General features: G+C 42.8%; 1 protein-coding gene across 2 annotated transcripts in view; it reads left to right on the forward strand.

The window, feature by feature from the left end:
* plxnc1 (plexin C1) overlaps positions 1 to 17,659 on the forward strand; it is a 129,813-nt gene that overhangs the window by 81,139 nt on the left and 31,015 nt on the right. For both annotated transcript variants that reach the window (XM_043713333.2, XM_087999708.1), the window contains 6 exons: positions 2,102 to 2,207; positions 10,142 to 10,243; positions 12,150 to 12,259; positions 12,393 to 12,449; positions 15,958 to 16,082; positions 17,438 to 17,633. In XM_043713333.2, the coding sequence (XP_043569268.2) occupies positions 2,102 to 2,207; positions 10,142 to 10,243; positions 12,150 to 12,259; positions 12,393 to 12,449; positions 15,958 to 16,082; positions 17,438 to 17,633 (696 nt within the window). The remainder of the gene's footprint in view (positions 1 to 2,101; positions 2,208 to 10,141; positions 10,244 to 12,149; positions 12,260 to 12,392; positions 12,450 to 15,957; positions 16,083 to 17,437; positions 17,634 to 17,659) is intronic.

A 17,659-nucleotide genomic window follows, 5' to 3' on the forward strand; every position in this document is an offset into this window, starting at 1 on the left:
GTAGAAGAGACTGCATCGGGAGCAACGCATACAGTAAATGACATGTGTGGGAGTGCAGGTAAAACACTGATGGATGTGGAAGGGTCCTTTGGGGCCTTGGATGGAGGTGAGGGGAGAGGTGTGGGCGCAGGTTTTGTAATTCCTGTGGTGGCAGCAGAAGGTGTTGGGAAGGGAGGGTGGGTTGGTCGGTGGCGTGGACCTGACAAGAGTCGCGGAGGGAATGGTGTTAACGGAAAGCAGATGTGGAGGGAGGGAAATATATCTCTGGAGGTGGGGTCCATTTGTAGTTGACAGAAATGGCGAAGGATGATGTGATGTATCCGGAGGTTGGTGGGATGGAAGGTGAGGACCGGGCCGTTCTGTCCTTGTTGTGGTTGGAGGGGTAGGGTTCGAGGATGGAGGTGTGGGAAGTGGATGAGATGCACTGGAGGCCACCATTAACCATGTGGGTGGGGAAATTGAAGTCTTTGAAGAAAGAGCCCGTCTGGTGTGTTCTGTGGTGTAATTGGTCTTCCCTGGGGGAAATGCGGAGGTGGAGGAATTGGGAATAATGGACAACATTTTTACGGAGGCAGGGTGGGAGGAGTTGTAGTCCAGATAGCTGTGGGAGTTGGTAGGTTTGTAGAAGATGTCCATGTTGAGTTGGTCACCGTTGATGGAGATGGAGAGGTCCAGGAAAGGGAGGGAGGTGTTTGAGATGGTCCAGGTGAACTTCAGATCGGTGTGGAATGTGTTAGTGAAATTGATAAACTGTTCAATCTCCTCTTGATCACTTTATCTACCTGAAGACCATAATATATAGGAGCAGAATTTGGCCAGTCAGCCCATTGAATGTGCCATTTGATTATGCCTGATATATTTCTCAATCCAATTCTACTGCCTTCTTCCCATAACCCCTTGATCCCCTTACTAATTCAGAAGTTATTTATCTCTGAATACACTTGAATCCATAATAACTTGGCCTCTACAGCTTTCTGTGGCAATAAGTTCCTCATATTAACTACCTTCTGACTGGAGAAATTCCTACTCATCTCAGTTCTAAAGGGTTGTCCCTTCACTCTGAAGCTATGACCTTGGTTCCTAGTCTCTTCTGCTAGCAGAAACAGTTTCTCCATGTCCACCCAATCCAGGGTTACCTGTATTCTGTAGGTTTCAAGTACAGACCCAGAGTCCTCAACCGCTTCTCATATGACAAACCCTTCATTCCCAAGATCATTCTTGTGAACATCCTCTGGACCCTCTCCAATGCCAGTGCAAGCTTCCTTAGATACCTGTGTAGCTACCTTCAGCAATCGATGGACTTTCATTGGAAAGTCTCTTTGTCCTTCTCAGTTTACAATAGCTCTCTCCCAAACTCTCATTATTGGGATCCTATTGAAAAGTTCCCCTTTTACCCACTTCTCCTGCATCTGCCTTCCTATTTGTTAGCTCCTCAATTCTCTGCAACAAATGCCGGGCACGCCCCAATAAAGGAAAACAACAATGTTGTGGCTAGAGCCATGGATAGAAATGGATGAGCCTCCAACCTGCCGAGGAATCTCTCCCACTCTTACTGCCTGCCATTGGCATGTTTTGGAAGGATTTATGAGCTGAAACTCACTATTTGGCCCATGTTACAAATTTCCTTGGTCATCAAGTCCTGGAGGAGGACTTGAAACTGGTGCACTTGGTTCAGTGGTAGTGGTGTACCTACTGTGCCACGGGATCTCTTTGTCTTCAACCATTGGCAAATAACTGATGACCTTTCTTCACCCATCCTGAAGATGTGCAGCTGACCAATAGGATGTAAGTGAGGCCCCAAAGTTAAAAGTAACCCAGACAGGCAGTCTGCTCACCAAGCCAAAACCTTGCACCATACTGAGCTCCAAAATGAACCTTGCTCCATTCTGAGCCCTGGGAATGCCTCCTCCATTATTCTGCACACCCCAGAAGGCATATCTAGTCAGAGAACATTCATCATAAATATTGAAGAGTAATTTCTCTGGTCAAATCATAAATATTTCCTTTTAGTGACTTCACACCTGTTTATATAACTCAGGTTAAATTGGTGGAATGTGGTAGAATACATCCCAAATACGTTAAAATTGTGTTTTCTTATTAGGTGAAAGTCGGTGATTATGTGAAACATTTAAGCTCACCAACCAGCAACAAGTCCATTTTTGCTATACTGATTTTGATACCTGTTATGCTGCTCCTTTTCATCATTGGTGAGTATTTAATGTACGTTTTGTTAAAATTTCAAAGCATTTCTACAAAATGACTAATCACTCTTGGTCCTGCTCCTTTTCTCTTTTCTCTTTTTCTAAGTGATTTCTCTTGGTCTGCAGAGGATGGTTTTGAGGAAGGGTTGGATAGACAGATATCTGGGCTGGAGGGATGATCAGGGAATGTAAATGGAATGGTGTAGAGAATGGATAAATGGATGAAATGAGTGATAAATGAAGAGAGAGAAAGAGCTGGATGGGTAGTTGAAAGAAAGATGCCTGAATTGGAGTTGGATGGATGAATAGAAAAATATAATAATTGAAGCATATGGAATATAAGGACTGACCATCAGTACCTTGTGAAAACCTGAAGAAATCATTATTTATGGGATGCTGCTTATTGAATTTGTTTTGTACGATGATGGATAAATTAATGTATCATCATACTGCTCCGTAGATGTTGATTAATTTGTCAGAATGACCGGTAAGTTTATAATGCCATTTTTCCATTGTAGTTTAATGCTTTTACATTGAAGTCGTTTGTTCAGCTTCTTCTCCCGTGCATTCTCTGTCTCTCTCTCTCTCCTAAGTCATTGTGACAAACATCTGCAACATTTACCCGCCTGAACTTGAGTCTGTCTTTAGATTCCACCCCACCTCCTGCACTGTCTTCTCTTACGTGCTCTTGCTCATAAGACCCACTCCTCCCTCCACAATCCTCTTTTAAACAAACTGTTGAACACTCAGCTTCCTTACTTGCTTCCTGATTTTGCTCATGATTCCCTTTTCCTTACGCCTGTTTCCCTAGTCCTTCAAATCTGCTGTCATCATCCTCTCCTCAACAAACCTATCCTTCATCCTAATGTAGTTTAAAACCACCACCTCATTTTCTTCGCTTTCCTTTCCTAAGGATTAAGCTGTGGCGCTGTCGGTAGTGTGATAATTTGCAAGATGCAGACTTTAGTGGAAAGATCAAGGCCCTATCAGTCTTCCTCAATATACCTAAAAGATCCTGTGGTTTTGTTACAAAGAAAAACATGGAGTTCTTCCTTGTGTCTTGGTCAACATTTATCCCTCAATCTTCTTATCCACTTATTATCACTTTGCTGTTTGTGGGAGCTTGCTGTGCACAGATTGGCTGCCATGTTTTCTACATTACAGTAGTGACTACTATTCAAGAAGTCCATCATTGTTTGTAAAGCACATTTAGACTGCCAGTGGTTATCGAAGGTGCGATATAAAGGCAAGTTTTTCTTTCTTTGAAGATCCCAGAAATGTTACAGAGTCATAGGTGGCCATTCAGCCCTTCATGCAACCAAAGGCGATTCAGTGAGCCTCATGACTTTGTGACCATACACGTGCCTTTTTCCCCATATCCTTGCATGTTGCTCCTATTTAAAGCATCACCCAATGCCCTCCTGAATGTTCTCATTGAACCTGCCTCCACCTCAGTTCCAGACAGTACATACCAGTCTTTAACTACTTGTTGAGTGAAAAAGCTTTTTCTCACATCACTGTTGTTATATTTGCAAATCACATGAAACCTGTGCCCTCTAATCCTTGATCCTTCTATAAGCGGGGACAGCTTCTCCCTTTCTACTCTGTCTAGACCTCTCTTGATTTTGGGAACATCCATCAGATCTCCTCTTCGCTGTCTCTTTTTCATGAAGAACAGCCCATCCAACCTCTTCAACCTATCCTCATCACTGAAGTCTCTCATCTCTGGGACCAGTTTGTAAATATTGTACTCTCTGCACTTTCTCAAAAGTGATCATGTCCTTTGCATACTGTGATGCCTAGGATGGTACACAGTTCTCCAGTTGAGGTCTAACAAATATCTTCTGTAAGTTCAGCATCATCTTATTCTGTGCTCCTAATAATAAAGCCAAGGATGCTGTATGTTTTATTAAGTGCTGTCTCCACTGTCCTGCCACCTTTAATAATCTGTAGACATATACTCCCAGGTCCCTCTGTTCCTACACCCCCTTAAGTATTGTAACCACATTTTTATATTTTCTGCCAAATTTCTTTCTACTACAGTGTATCACCTCACACTTTTCCACATCGAACTTCATCTACTTGTTGGGCCGAAGGGCCTGTTTCCACACTGTAGAGAATCTAATCTAATCTAATCTACTGACAAAGAACAAAGAGAAGAACAGGCCCTTTGGCCCTCTAAACCTGCACCTCATTAAACTAAAAAAACAACCTTCTGCCCTTATTCAGTTAATATCCCTCTATTCCTTCCCTATTCATGTAACCATCCAGATGTCTCTTAAATGTCACCAACATACCTGCTCTCACCACCTCTTCTGGCAGTCCGTTCCAGGCTCCTACCACTGTCGGTGTGAAAACCTTCCCTACCACATCTCCCTTAAACTTACCCCTCTCACTTTGAACGTGTGCTCCCTTGTAATTGAAACTTCATCCACGGAAAAAAAGCCTCTAACTATCCACCATATTTATGCCTCTCATAACTCCTCTCAGCCACCATCTTTCCAGTGAAAACAATCCTAGACATTTTAACCTTTCCTCATAGCCAATGCTCTTGAGACCAGGCGACACCTTAGTGAACCTTCTCTGCACACTCTCCAAACTTCCACTTCCTTCTGGTAGTGTGGTGACCAAAACTGCTCACAATACTCCGATAGCAGCCTAACAAAGGTTTTATATACCTGCAACATAGTTTGCCAACTGATGTACTCCATGCCCTGGCCAATGAAGGCAAGCATGTCATCTGCTTTCTTAATCAGCTTGGCCACTTTTGTTGCCGCTTTTAGGGAGCTGTGGACCTGCATGACCAGATCTGCCTATGTGTTAACATTCCTAAGGGTTCTGCCGTTTACAGTATAATTCGCACCTGAATTTTAATCTCCAAAATGCATCACCTCACATTTGTCTGGATTAAACTCCATTTGCCATTTCTATGCCCAAGTTGTCAATCTGTCTATATTCTGTTGTATCCTTTCACAGTCATCGGCACTATCAGCAACTCCACCAGTCTTTGTGTCATCTGCAAACTTACTAATAAGACCACCCACATTTTCCTCCAGATCATTTATATATCCTACAAACACAGAGGACCTAAGGTTGAATCCTGTGGAGCACCACTAATTACCAGTCTCCATTCTGAAAAACACCCTTCCACCACTATCTCTGTCTTCTATGACCAAGCCACCTTTGTATCCATCAAGCCAACTTACCCCGCATCCCGTGTAATTTTAGTTTTTGTACCAATCTGCCATGTGGGACTTTATCAAATGCTATACTAAAGTCCATTAAAAACTGCATCTACAGGCCTTCCCTTATCAATAATCCTTGTCACTTGTTCAAAAAAGCTCAATCAGGACCATCTGTCTATCCCATCAGCTTCTTTGTCAATGTCCTCCTGAAATTCTACACGGTCATCCTCACAGTTTACAATGCTTGCAAGTTTCTTTCATCCACAAACTTTGACATTGCCCCCTGCACATAAGATCTAGATATCTCTGATTTGATTTGATTTATTATTGTCACATACTTAGGTTACAGTGAAAAGTTTTGTTTTGTGTTCAGTACAGGCATTAGGATAGTAAAACAGAGCAAGGAATACAGTGTTGTGGCTGCAGGGCAGGTGCACAGAGAGCAAGATCAACATTAAATTTAAAATTCAGGAAAAGCAATGGTCCCGCTGCTCCTCCTATAGTACCCCCAATACAAATCTTCTTCCGGCCTGAAAACTATTCATTGACCACCACCTTTTGTTTCCTTACACCTGATCAATATTGCCTCTGTCCCTTTTATTCCACATGTTTTAACTTTTTTTCACAAGTCTGTTGTGTGATTCTGTGTCAAATGGCATCTGGAAATCCCTGTGTGCTGTAACACTGAAGTAACTGAGGAACATTTAGGATTGGAATAAAGAAACATTTTCTCACTCAAAAAGTAGAATTCTATATATGCATGGAATTCTCTACCATAGTCGGCTGTGAAGACTAAGTCACTGAATATATTCAGGAAAGACATAGATAAATTGTTATATTTTAAAGCCTTCAAGTGGTATGGGGAGAAAGTGGGGATATGGTGTTGAGGTAGAGGATCAGCATGGTCCTAGTAAATGGCACAGGATGTCACGCAATTGCCTACTCTTGCTCCTGTTTCTATGTAAAAGCATTAACCTCATTGAGCCTTTGTTATCTCTTCAAAGATCTATATCAGATTAGACATAGCTTGATTTCTCCTTTAGAAATCCATGCTGGCTCTTCCTAATTAATCTTTTCCCATAGTTCTATCCTGAATAATTGTTTCTAGAAGTTATCCCACTCACTGAAGTTAAACTGACTGGTCTGCAATTGTGGGACTTTTGCTTACAATCCTTTTACAACAAGGGTGTAATTTCGGTTCTCCAGCCCTCTGGCACTACCACTGAGTTTGGGAAAAACTGGTAGACTGTGGTGAGTGCACCTGCAATTTCCACTCTTATTTCCTACAATATCCTTCAATGCATCTCAGCCAGTCCCTGTGCCTTGTCAACTTTAAGTACTAGCAGTCTATCCAATATTTTCTCCTTATTAATTTTGAGCTCTTTTAGAGAGTCATACAGTCATAAAGCACAGAAGAGACACTTTGGTCCATTCGGTTTATGCTGACCTGTCTTTCCTATCAATCCCACTTTCCATTATTAGGCCCCTAAACCTTGAATGTTACGATATTTTAAGTGCTCATCTGGGTTCTTTTAAAAGTTATGAGTTTTCCCACCTCCGAGTCAGTCCATACTCCCGTCACCCTCTGGGTGAATTTTGTTTTCCTCAAATCCCCTCTAAACCTTCTGCCTTTCACTTTAAAATTATGCTCCCTCACTATTGACCCTTCAACTGAGGGGAACAGCTGCTATCTATCCATCCTGTCCATGCCCCTCATAATCTTTTACACCTCTATTATGTCCCCTCATCCTTTTCTGCTCTAAAGAAAACAACCCAAGCCTATCCAATCTCTCTTCACAAATAATGTGCTCCATCCCAGGCAACATCCTGATGAATCCCCTTTGTACCCTCTCCAGTATAATCACATCCTTCCTATAGACTACACGCTAAACTCCAGCTGTGGCCTAACCAAAATGTTGTACAGCTCCAACATAACCTTCCTGTCCTTATAATCTACTCCACAACTGTTAAAGCCAAGCATCCTCTATGCCTTCATAACAGCCTATTAAACTGACCTGTCACCTTCAGATATCTGTGGACAAGCATCCCAAAATCTCTCTGACCTTCCTAGTGGCCTTCTGTTCATTGAGTACTCCCATGTCTTGTTAGTTCTTCCTGAGTGCATCACCTCATACCCTTCCAGGGTTAAATACCATGTACAACTGATTTGACCATTTGACCAATCCATCAATATCTTCCTTCACCTTCCTCACCTTCAACCACCTGCCCAATCTTCGTGTTATCCATGAACTCATTATCATCCCCCATTAGAGTGCCTCCCCTGTCAATGTGATCTGGGTAGCAGGTCCCTCTTTAGCAAAGACAGATGTTAAAATTTTAATTTAACTCCTCAGCCATGACCATTGCCACTTCGGAAATCCCCTTTTTAGTTCCTGATCAGCCCAATTCTTCATTTTACCATTGGTGTGTTTTTAAAAGACTTTGGTATTTTCCCCCTTTATATTGGCCCTGAGTCTTCTCAAAATCCATATTTGCTTCTCTAGTATGTTTTCTCAGTTCCTCATTGAATCCCCTTGAGTGTGATGCCATGTCAAGCTGCTCTTTCCCTCAGTTTACTCTTTGAGTCCCTCCAGTCAGGGTTTTTGTGTAAATTGAGTGTCTGATGGTATAGCCATACCTCCACTCAGACTGCTGCCTTCCAGCTCGACTAGGACCCTCACTCAGCTCAGCTGCTCTGTGACCTTGCCTGAGTTACTTGTAGAATTGATTATTCTTATGCTGCCCTGACCAGTTTCCCATTATCCACTTGACATAAATGTATGCTCATCCTAAACTCTGATGCTTGTATCTAAACTTGCTCTAAATTCTACTCACCTGCCACTTCCATGGTCATTGACTTTCAGTGACTTCTTATCTCACATCTCACAATTTTAAAATTCTTATCTCATATTCCAGCCCACCCATGATCTTCCCCCTCTTGACCTTTGTCATTTCCTGCAGCCCCATAATCCTGTGAGACTGCAATGCTCCTCTCATTGTAGCATCTTGCACACTCCATTTTGAATCACTCTACTCATGGCCAGCGCGTTTTCAGTTGTTCAGGCTGTAATATCTAGAATTTCCACCTTAAGCCTATTTGCCTTCCTACATCTCTCTGTCCTTAAAAATCTCCTTAAAATATCTGCCTCATAGTCAAGATTTGGTCACCTTCTGTGCCTAGGTACCTCACTATGCCTCCCCACATGTCGCCCCTGACTCCCCAGAGCATGTGTACTATCTACAAAGCTGAAGTCAGGAGTGTGATGATAAACTCTCCGATTGTCTGGATGCATGTGGTTCCAGCAAAACTCAGTGCAATTCAAAAGAAAGAGACTGGTTTAATTGGCACCCCAGCCACCACCTTCAATATTCACTCCTTCCATCACTAAAACGCAGAAGGCAACTCAGAGCAGTACAAAGGCTCAGTGTTTCACTGGGATAAGTTCAGGGAGACTGGGTTCAATTCCACCCTTGAGTGACTATCTGTGTGGAGTTTATACATTCTTCCCATGGTCTGCGTGGGTTTGCTGCGGGTGCTCCGGTTTCTTCCCACAGTCCAAAGATGTGCAGGTCAGGTGGATTGACCATGCGAAATTTCTCATTGTGTCCAGAGATGTGAAGGTGAGATGAATTAGTGGTCTGCTTCCACACTGTAGAGGTTTAATGATTCTATATGTACCATCTACAGGATACATTGCAGTAGCTCAGCAAGACAGAGATGCCCTCTCTATCATCTCAGAGGACAAAGGCAACAGATTCATTGGAACACCTGCAGGTTCCCCTCCAAGTCACTCACCATCCTGACATGGAAATTTAATTAAAAGAGCAAAGAACAATACAGCCCAGGAACAGGCCCTTCAGCCATCCAAGCCCACGCTGACACATTATGCCCTTTCATATTAAAACTGTCTTCACTTACAGGATCCGTATCCCTCTATTCCCTTCCTATTCATATACAGTATTCATCCAGATGGTTCTTGAAAGCTGCTATTGTGTCTACTTCCACCACCACCTCTGTTCCAGGCACTCATCTTGTGTGAAAAACGTGCCTTACTAATGTCTTTTAAACAAACCCAGTTTACCAAGCTTTCTTCATAACTAAAATCCCCCATACCAGGAAACATCCTTGTAAACATTTTTCTGTACCCTCTCTAAAGCAGCCTCATCCTTCTGGTAGTGTGGTGACCAGAACTGTATTCCATATTCCAAGTGCGGCCTAACAATAGTTCTATAAAGCTGCAACATAACTTGTCTATACTTATACTCAATGCCTCTTCCAATGAAGGCAAGCAGGCCATAGGCTTTTTTTACCACCTTATCTCCTGCCACTGCCTCCTTCAGTATCTGTGTTCCTGCAGTATTACCGCAAACTCCTGAACCTTCAGCCTTAACAACGCTGTCAGTGTAAAGGTTCAAAAAGGCACCTCACCACCACTTTAAAATCTAATTCTAGGAAAAAATGCTACTTTTCCTGCATCAATTAGGAATGGACAACAAATGCTGACCAGGCAGTGACACCACATTCTGTGAAAGGTTTTTGCAACATAAGCTTTTTTGTTGTGTATCTTTGACGCACACTGTATTATTGTCGAGTAACTAGACTACGGGTCTAAGAATCTCAAATTCTTGCTACAGTTAGATCGATATTGTTGGGTTTTTTTTTGTCAGAATCACTCCTGCAGTATTTAATCTGATCTGATGTGGAATCTCCTGTTTTTGTTTGATTGACGTTTGATTGAATTTGCTTGTCTTCAGGTTATTTTTGGGCAATGAGCCAGAAGGCTAAGCAGTACTCTGAGCGTCTAAACATTCAAATGGAACTTCTGGAAAGTCAGTTCCGAAATCAGATTCGTGAAGGTAACTCATTGCAAATGTTGAACTCTGACAGTTTCAATATTATACTGAGCATGAGGCAGTCTCTGGTATAAATTGCTTTGGAGTACGGATTATTTTCTATCTGCAAACACTGCATCCCTGCATTCCCATCAGACCTACCACCATCCTGGGATTTGAAAGCAAACTATTACCTGAGCATTTGCAATGATGGGATAATTCCCAACCTCCTGGAGGCCTCTCTCATTTCTGTTTCCAGGTTGAAAATGAACAAAGAGGGCACTTGCCAGATACCCACAAGATTGAATTTTCATTACTTTGGGAAGCAGGCTGAGCACTCCTGGGATGAGAGTGAGAGCTGCTGGCTGCAGATGTGGGTTGGGTACAAGTCCTGCAACCCAGCACGGGCACTGAACGGCCACCCAATGGAAAAATAATGATACCAAAACCTTGCCTCCAGCCCTCACCTTTCACATCCACTCCCCACATATCCTCGCACCCTGCCCCATCTCATACATGACCTTCTTTCCACTCCTAGATGTCACCTGATATCCCTTGTGACAACATATGACTCTGTCCGACCACTCTGGCCCTCTGTAGCTCCTGTGCTAACTTCTGCCCCTATGTCCATCACCCTGACTCTTTCTATCTCCATGTCAAATGAGTGCCAACCCATGAACCCCACCCAGTATCCTTCGCCCTGCCCCTCCATGTCAACACACAATTTTGACCGTGGGCAAACCGAACAGCACTGTTGACATAGTGTGTCCATGGCATCCCTATTTAAACAATATCCTTATTGACTAAAAATAACTAGGCATACAACTGTTTGTTTCATGAGAGATTTGTTGAAAGAAGTTGAAAAGTGCTTGACATTTCTGACAGTTCTTTGACAGCTTTGATGGTTCTCTAGTGGCGTTGACAGTTCCAATGGGTTTATGGACCTTTCAGGCATACCACTGCCTGCATTTCAAATCACAAAGGGTACCTGACACCCTTACTCCCAGGATATCTTTGTGCCCTCCCTCTTCTGCACTCACCCTTTCACCCACCAAGAGCACCTATCCTGAGCCACCCCTGAACGTCTGAGGATACCCAAAGTACAAGGGTATCTCACATTTCCAAAGGCTAAGCTGTCTGTCCAAATGGAGTCAGGGATGGGATTCCCAGTTTTTGGTGATTTCCACATCGTATGCTGTAACAGAGAGGATCACCATAGGGGAAGTCTAAGATTTGAGATCTGTTCCTGTTCCTGAATTTCACACTGTTCATACATCTGGAGAAACCCTCTTGGGACGTTCGGAAGTGGAATTAAAGTACTTCAAGAAACATGCAACCCCCATCATCCTGCATTGATACGTAAGAGCAGCCTGCGAGATTATATTTACAGGTATCCCCCACTTTTCAAATGTTCGCTTTACACAATTTCATTTCTATGGAAGACCTACATAAGTACCTGTTTTCGCGAATCCAAAGAGGATTTTTGATATTACAAAAAACAGCAAGACCTTTTCCACATAAATCATGCACGTTCACTTTACGCCATTTTCAGCTGACGAAAGCTTTCCTGGGAACGCTGTACTTTCGGAAAGCGGGGGCCACCTGTATCCAAATGTTCAGTAGCCATTTTGAAATATGTAGGCCAAAGAATGGGACCATTTCTCAGATATTGCTGAGACCACAAAGATGCTGGTTTTCCTGTGGGGTGTGGTGGTGGTGGGGGGGAGCGGGTGAGTGCAGTTTGCAGTGTAATTAATATTAGAAAAAAAAGGTTACCAAGTAATACCACAGTGAGAAGTTTTTGACTTAAAGAGTAATATTAATTGGGGAATTGCAATCGACTTGTAAATGAAGTGATTGATGGGCAAACATTCTGCGCTGACTACACTGAAGTTTACAATGCTGAATCAATTTGATTTTCTTTTACAAGGATTTGTTGAGCTTCAGACTGAGGGATCGGATGTGCATTTAATTGATGATTATGGCAGTATCCCTTTCCTGGATTATAAACATTTTGCTGCCCGAACATTCTTTCCAGAGGTAACCATTATAACTTGATCTTTTTCAATTCGTTGCATCATCATTCAATTTATTTTGCTTTTGAGTCATGCCAGTGTATCTGTGTCTTAAAATCCTGGGTTCATTCTTGTCCTTTTTATAAATTCCCTCACAGGGCAGTGTGGACAATGTGCCCAACTTTGTAAGAGATCCGATTGTCGCTGCACCTCAGGTTTGTTTTTGTGTCAGTATTTATTGCTTTCTGGAACTTTCTGGTTTGATTTACTGTTGACAATATCTGAACACAACAGAGAGGGGGGAGTAATGGAGATGCTGACTCTCCATACCCCACTGAAGCCAAGGGGCAGTCATTCTTCCTGGTTTAATATTTGTCTATTATGAGAGCCTTATTGATGGCGTTGTGTTGACTATGTTTTCATTCTTCATTGGCTGGGCAAGCATTTATTGCTAGATTCGAATTGTCCCTGTTAGCTGTCTTCTTCAACTGCTTTATAGATTATCTCCCATATTTTCAAAGCTGGGTACATACTATAGAGTTGTACAGTCACACAGCACAGAAACATACTTGTCCATACCAACCTAAATTAATCTAATCCCATTTGCCAGCATTTGGCCCATATCCCTCGAAACCCTTCCTATTCATGTACCCTTCCATTTGCCTTTTAAATGTTGTACTTGTACCCACCTCTTCCACTTCCTCTGGCAGCTCATTCCATACATGCAACACTGTCTGCATGAAAACGTTGCCCCTGAGGTCCCTTTTAAATCTTGTCCCTCTCACCCTAAACCTATGCCCTCTAGTTTCAGACTCCCCTACCTTAGGGAAAAGGCCTTGGCTGTTTACCCTATCCATGCCCCTCATGATTTTATAAACCTCTATAATGTCATCCCTCAGTCCCTGATGCTTCAGGGAAAACAGCCCCAGCCTATTCAGCCTCTCCCTACAGCTCAAACCTTCCAACCCTAGCAACATCCTTGTAACTCTTTTGTTAACCTTTTCAAATTTAACAACATCTTATCTACAGCAGAGACCAGAATTGAATGCAATATTCCAAAAGTGGCCTCATCAAAGTCCTGTACAGCTGCGCCATGACCTCCCAACTCCTATACGCAATGCACTGACCAACAAACACAAGGCAAGCACCTTCTTCACTACCCTGTCTGTCTGTGACTCCACTAAACCTGCACTCCAAGGTCTCTTCATTTGGCAACACTCCTAGGACCCTACCATTAAATGTTTAAGTCCAATGCTACCTGTGCTGCTGCACTCCTTGGAGTGTAGAGACAACCACACAGTACTGTTAGGGGGGGATTTCAGGATTTTGATCCAGTGACAGTGAAAGAATAGTGATTTTTAGTTCGAGGCCAGTATATTTTATGGCTTGGAGGAGAACTTGCATCAGGCAGAGTCCTATATGTCTGGTGTCTTCATCTTTCCAGCTGGTAGATGTCATGGGTTTGAAAAGATACTGTCTAAGGATCCGAAGTCAGTCACTGCATCTTGTCGATAGCACACACTGCTGCCACTGAGTTGAATAGAATATTAGAACCCCTACAGTGCAGAGAAAGGCCACTTGGCCCATCAAATCTACACCGAGCCTCTGAGGAGTATCCACACCTAACCCCATAACCCTGCACTTCCCACAGCTAATCCACTGTGGGTGGAAACCGGAGCACCCGGAAGAAACCCACGCAGACACAAAGAATGTGCAAACTTTACACAGATATACACCATAGGGTGGCATGAAACCCGAGTCCCTGGCACTGTGAGGTAGCAGTGTTAACCTGGAGTGGATGTTGAAGGTGGTGCATGGGGTGCCATGTAAACAAGCCTTTGATAACGTTACGCTTCTCAAGTGTTATTGGAGTGGCAGTCCTCGAAGTATATTTGATATATCGTCACGCTGCCAGGTTATCTGACTTCACCTGACAAAGAAGCAGCAATCCAAAAACCTGTGTCAAATAAACCTGTTGGACCATAACCTGTCGTTTGACTTCTGACCTTGTCCACCCCAGTCCAACACCTTCACATCAAGGTTATCTGAACCACGCTGTTAGGGGCTTCTCTGGTGAATGAGCAAGTAATAGCAGGCACGGTCCCTGCACCATCCTCCTCTGAGGATGTGTCTTCCTCCTGGTGCAGTTGCAGTTCCCTCTGCAGTGCAAGAATGTGCAAAGTGCAGCTAACCACTGCCAACCTGGCAGCCTTCCGGGTGCATTGCTATCAGAAACCCCTGCCCCAGATCTGTCCAGCCACCTGAGTCACAATGTCAGCGGCCCAACAGCTTGCTTTGGACAGCCGCGTGAGTTGGAGTTGTTTCTTTCCTTTGTGTCAGTAATACTGTCCCCCTCAGGAGTTGCCAGGCATTTCCCTAGAGGGTAGCCCTTCAATATGTGGAGGTGTAAAGAACTGTGGGAGAACTGTTCGAGAATGAATGCATCATTGCATTTTCCAGAATATCTTGGACAGATGTTAGTGAAAGCATTCCATTGATCATTGACCAGTTGTACATTGATGGAGCAGTGTTCCTTCCAGTTGATGGAGACCTGGGTTTGCCTTGATTGTTACAGATGTACATTCTAGCATGCCCTGTATCTGTGAAAGTCCAGCTAGTGCAGTATATACCAGGTCCCTCTGTCTCAGAGTTTCCTCACTGATAATAAAAACAAATGCAAATTTGGCAAATATGATTTGATCACCTGAGATGTATACTGGTGGGCAGTACATTGTCAAATCCAGCAGATCGCAAGAAGGATCCAAACACAAAAATAAAACCAGGATTCTGATTACCTTTACGCCTGCTGGCAATGTGTATCCATCTTCGAAAATTTGGGAAATCATTTATAAAGTGATGAGTGCACCCTTTGTGAAGAAATCCTGTCAGAGAAAGCATTTATCCTGTTTCAGTCTGAAAACACTCCTCAGTCTTTCTGTCAAGTTCATAGAAATCTCTTAATGGTGGAAGCAGGCCATTCAGCTCATCAAGTCCACACTAACCCTCTGAAGAGCATCCCACCTAGACCTATTCCCCTACTGTTTCCCTCTAACTCTGCATTTCACATGGCTAATCCACCTAGCTTGCACATCCCTGGACACTGTGGGAAATTTAGCATGGCCAATCCCCTAACCTGCATATCATTAGACTGTGAGAGGAAACCAGAGCACCTGGAGGAAACCCACACAGACACAGGCAGAATGTGTAAACTCCACTCAGACAGTCACCTGAGGGTGGAATCCAACCTGGGTCCCTGGTGCTGTGAGACAGTTGTGTTAACCACTGAGCCACCATGCTGCCCCTGCATCATTTCATAGAATCATTAATACTCACTGAGTTCCTGCCTTGTTTGTCCATGGCATGTTTCACACAGTTCAAGAAAGCCATGCATTGCTTGTTAAAACTGACACTGGGACAAATACACAATTAATTACCTATTAGTATGTTCAAATAACAGGTCTGCTGGAGGTTTCCTGTCCACTCCTTGTTAAAGATGGAAATTAGCAATGCCATGTTAGGTTTCCTATACGTCAGCAAAGTTTTATTTTTACAGATTTAATGTCCACCACACTGTTCCACCCACCCTCCTCCCAAATCAAATCCGTGTATTGAAAGCTATTTCTCTGTTAATACTGAATGCACCATCCTAGGATGAATGCACAGTGATTCTGGAGCTCTAAAGAGATTTTTGTATGTCTCCCGTAACTGTTTCATTTGATGCAGGCACCAGCAAAAGACAAATTGGATGATGGATTCAATGCCTTGTACAACTTCCTGAATAATGAACAGTTTTTGGTGACTCTAATACACAATCTTGAGCAGCAAAAAGACTTCTCTATTAAAGACCGGTTAGTTTTAAACTTCATCTCTTTTGGTTGATACAACTGGGCTTTCTGTAGTTCCCCATTGTTTGGTTTGATCCCATCAGATATACTGAAGTTGATAATGCTGTCTTACAGTGAGATTAACTAGAATGGAACTGAGCTTTTTAATATTAGAACAAACGCAGTCAATAATAACTTGCTTTCCATGCATTCAGGCTTTAATATTTATATCAAGCTTTGGAAGGAAAGAGATACCATTTAGTTATTTTCTGTGCAGGTAGATATGGGAATAATGTGTGGATCCTTGGGATTATTGCATATGCTGACTGGAGTACACATGATTACAACCAATGGAATTGATATTGAATGAAATAGAATCAATGATTATCAAAATCTGTGGTCTTTAACTAAATTTGTATTCCACTGAAGAGAGAGGGTCATTGCCAAAGCTTTTCATCACGCTTTCATTAGGAAAAGCTCCAGAGTGCCAAATTTCAAACCATCATGATAATTTCCATGAAAACATATGTTTTGGGTAGAAAAAGGATTAGGCCACAGATCTCCTCAAGCCAGTTCTAGATTGTGGCTGTTTTGTAATTCAGCTCTGTTAACTCACCCACAGGTACATATCCCTTGACAGCAATTGATCCCAGGTCTGAAAACTCCAATTTAGGGGGGGTCGGTTTGAGATTTCCACTCTCCTATGTGTGAAGCAGGACTTCCTGATTTCACTTCAACATGGCCTTCATAGAATAGTGAAGTTGAGTCCACTTCTGGATTTCTCACAGAAGGAACAGCTCTTCTATCAATTCCCAACTGTCTTTTTAAAATCCCGATTAGACCACCCAAAATCTTTGAATCTGTCCTTCTAATGGAGGAGTGGTGTTGCAATAGAACTGTCACTGAACTAGAATCCAGAGGCCCAGGCTAATACTTGAATGAGATGTGTTCAATTTCCACCACAGCAAGTGGTGAAATTTAAATACAGTGAATAAAATCTGAAATTGAAGGTTCATCTCAGTTATAATTGTAATATTCACCAATTGTTGTAAAAACTCATTGCTTCACTGATGCCCTTCAGGGAAGGCAATCTCCTGTTTTTACCTGGTCTGGCCCACATATGATGCTAAATCCATGGATGTGTGGCCCTCTGAAATAGCCTAGCAAGTTACAGTTCAAGGGCATTGTAATGGGCAACGATTACTGGCCTAGTCAGTGATGCCCATATCCCATCAAAGAATTGTTTTAAAGTAATATTTTATGTCCTGGTATCTTGAATCTGCAAGAGTCCATTTGTATGTAGGAGTTCAAGAGAGTAAACATTGAGTTCTGAACTTCTAGCAGTCTTTCTGAAAATACCAACTATCTGTCATTAACAGGTGTAAGTTTGCTTCGTTCCTGACCATTGCGTTTCATAGTAATTTAGTTTATCTGACAAACGTGCTTGATCATCTTCTCAATGATTTGATGGATGAAACAACTGCCCAGCCAAAGCTGCTACTCCGTCGCACAGAGACAGTGGTTGAGAAACTGCTCACTAATTGGATTTCCCTGTGCATGTATGGCTTTTTGAGGGTAAGGACTGTTGTTCACATTATTCT

Source organism: Chiloscyllium plagiosum, unplaced genomic scaffold (genome assembly GCF_037043375.1).
Source record: "Chiloscyllium plagiosum isolate Xiang-an unplaced genomic scaffold, Cpla_swu_hap1 HiC_scaffold_23, whole genome shotgun sequence".
In the NCBI taxonomy this organism is placed as follows: Eukaryota; Metazoa; Chordata; class Chondrichthyes; order Orectolobiformes; family Hemiscylliidae; genus Chiloscyllium; species Chiloscyllium plagiosum.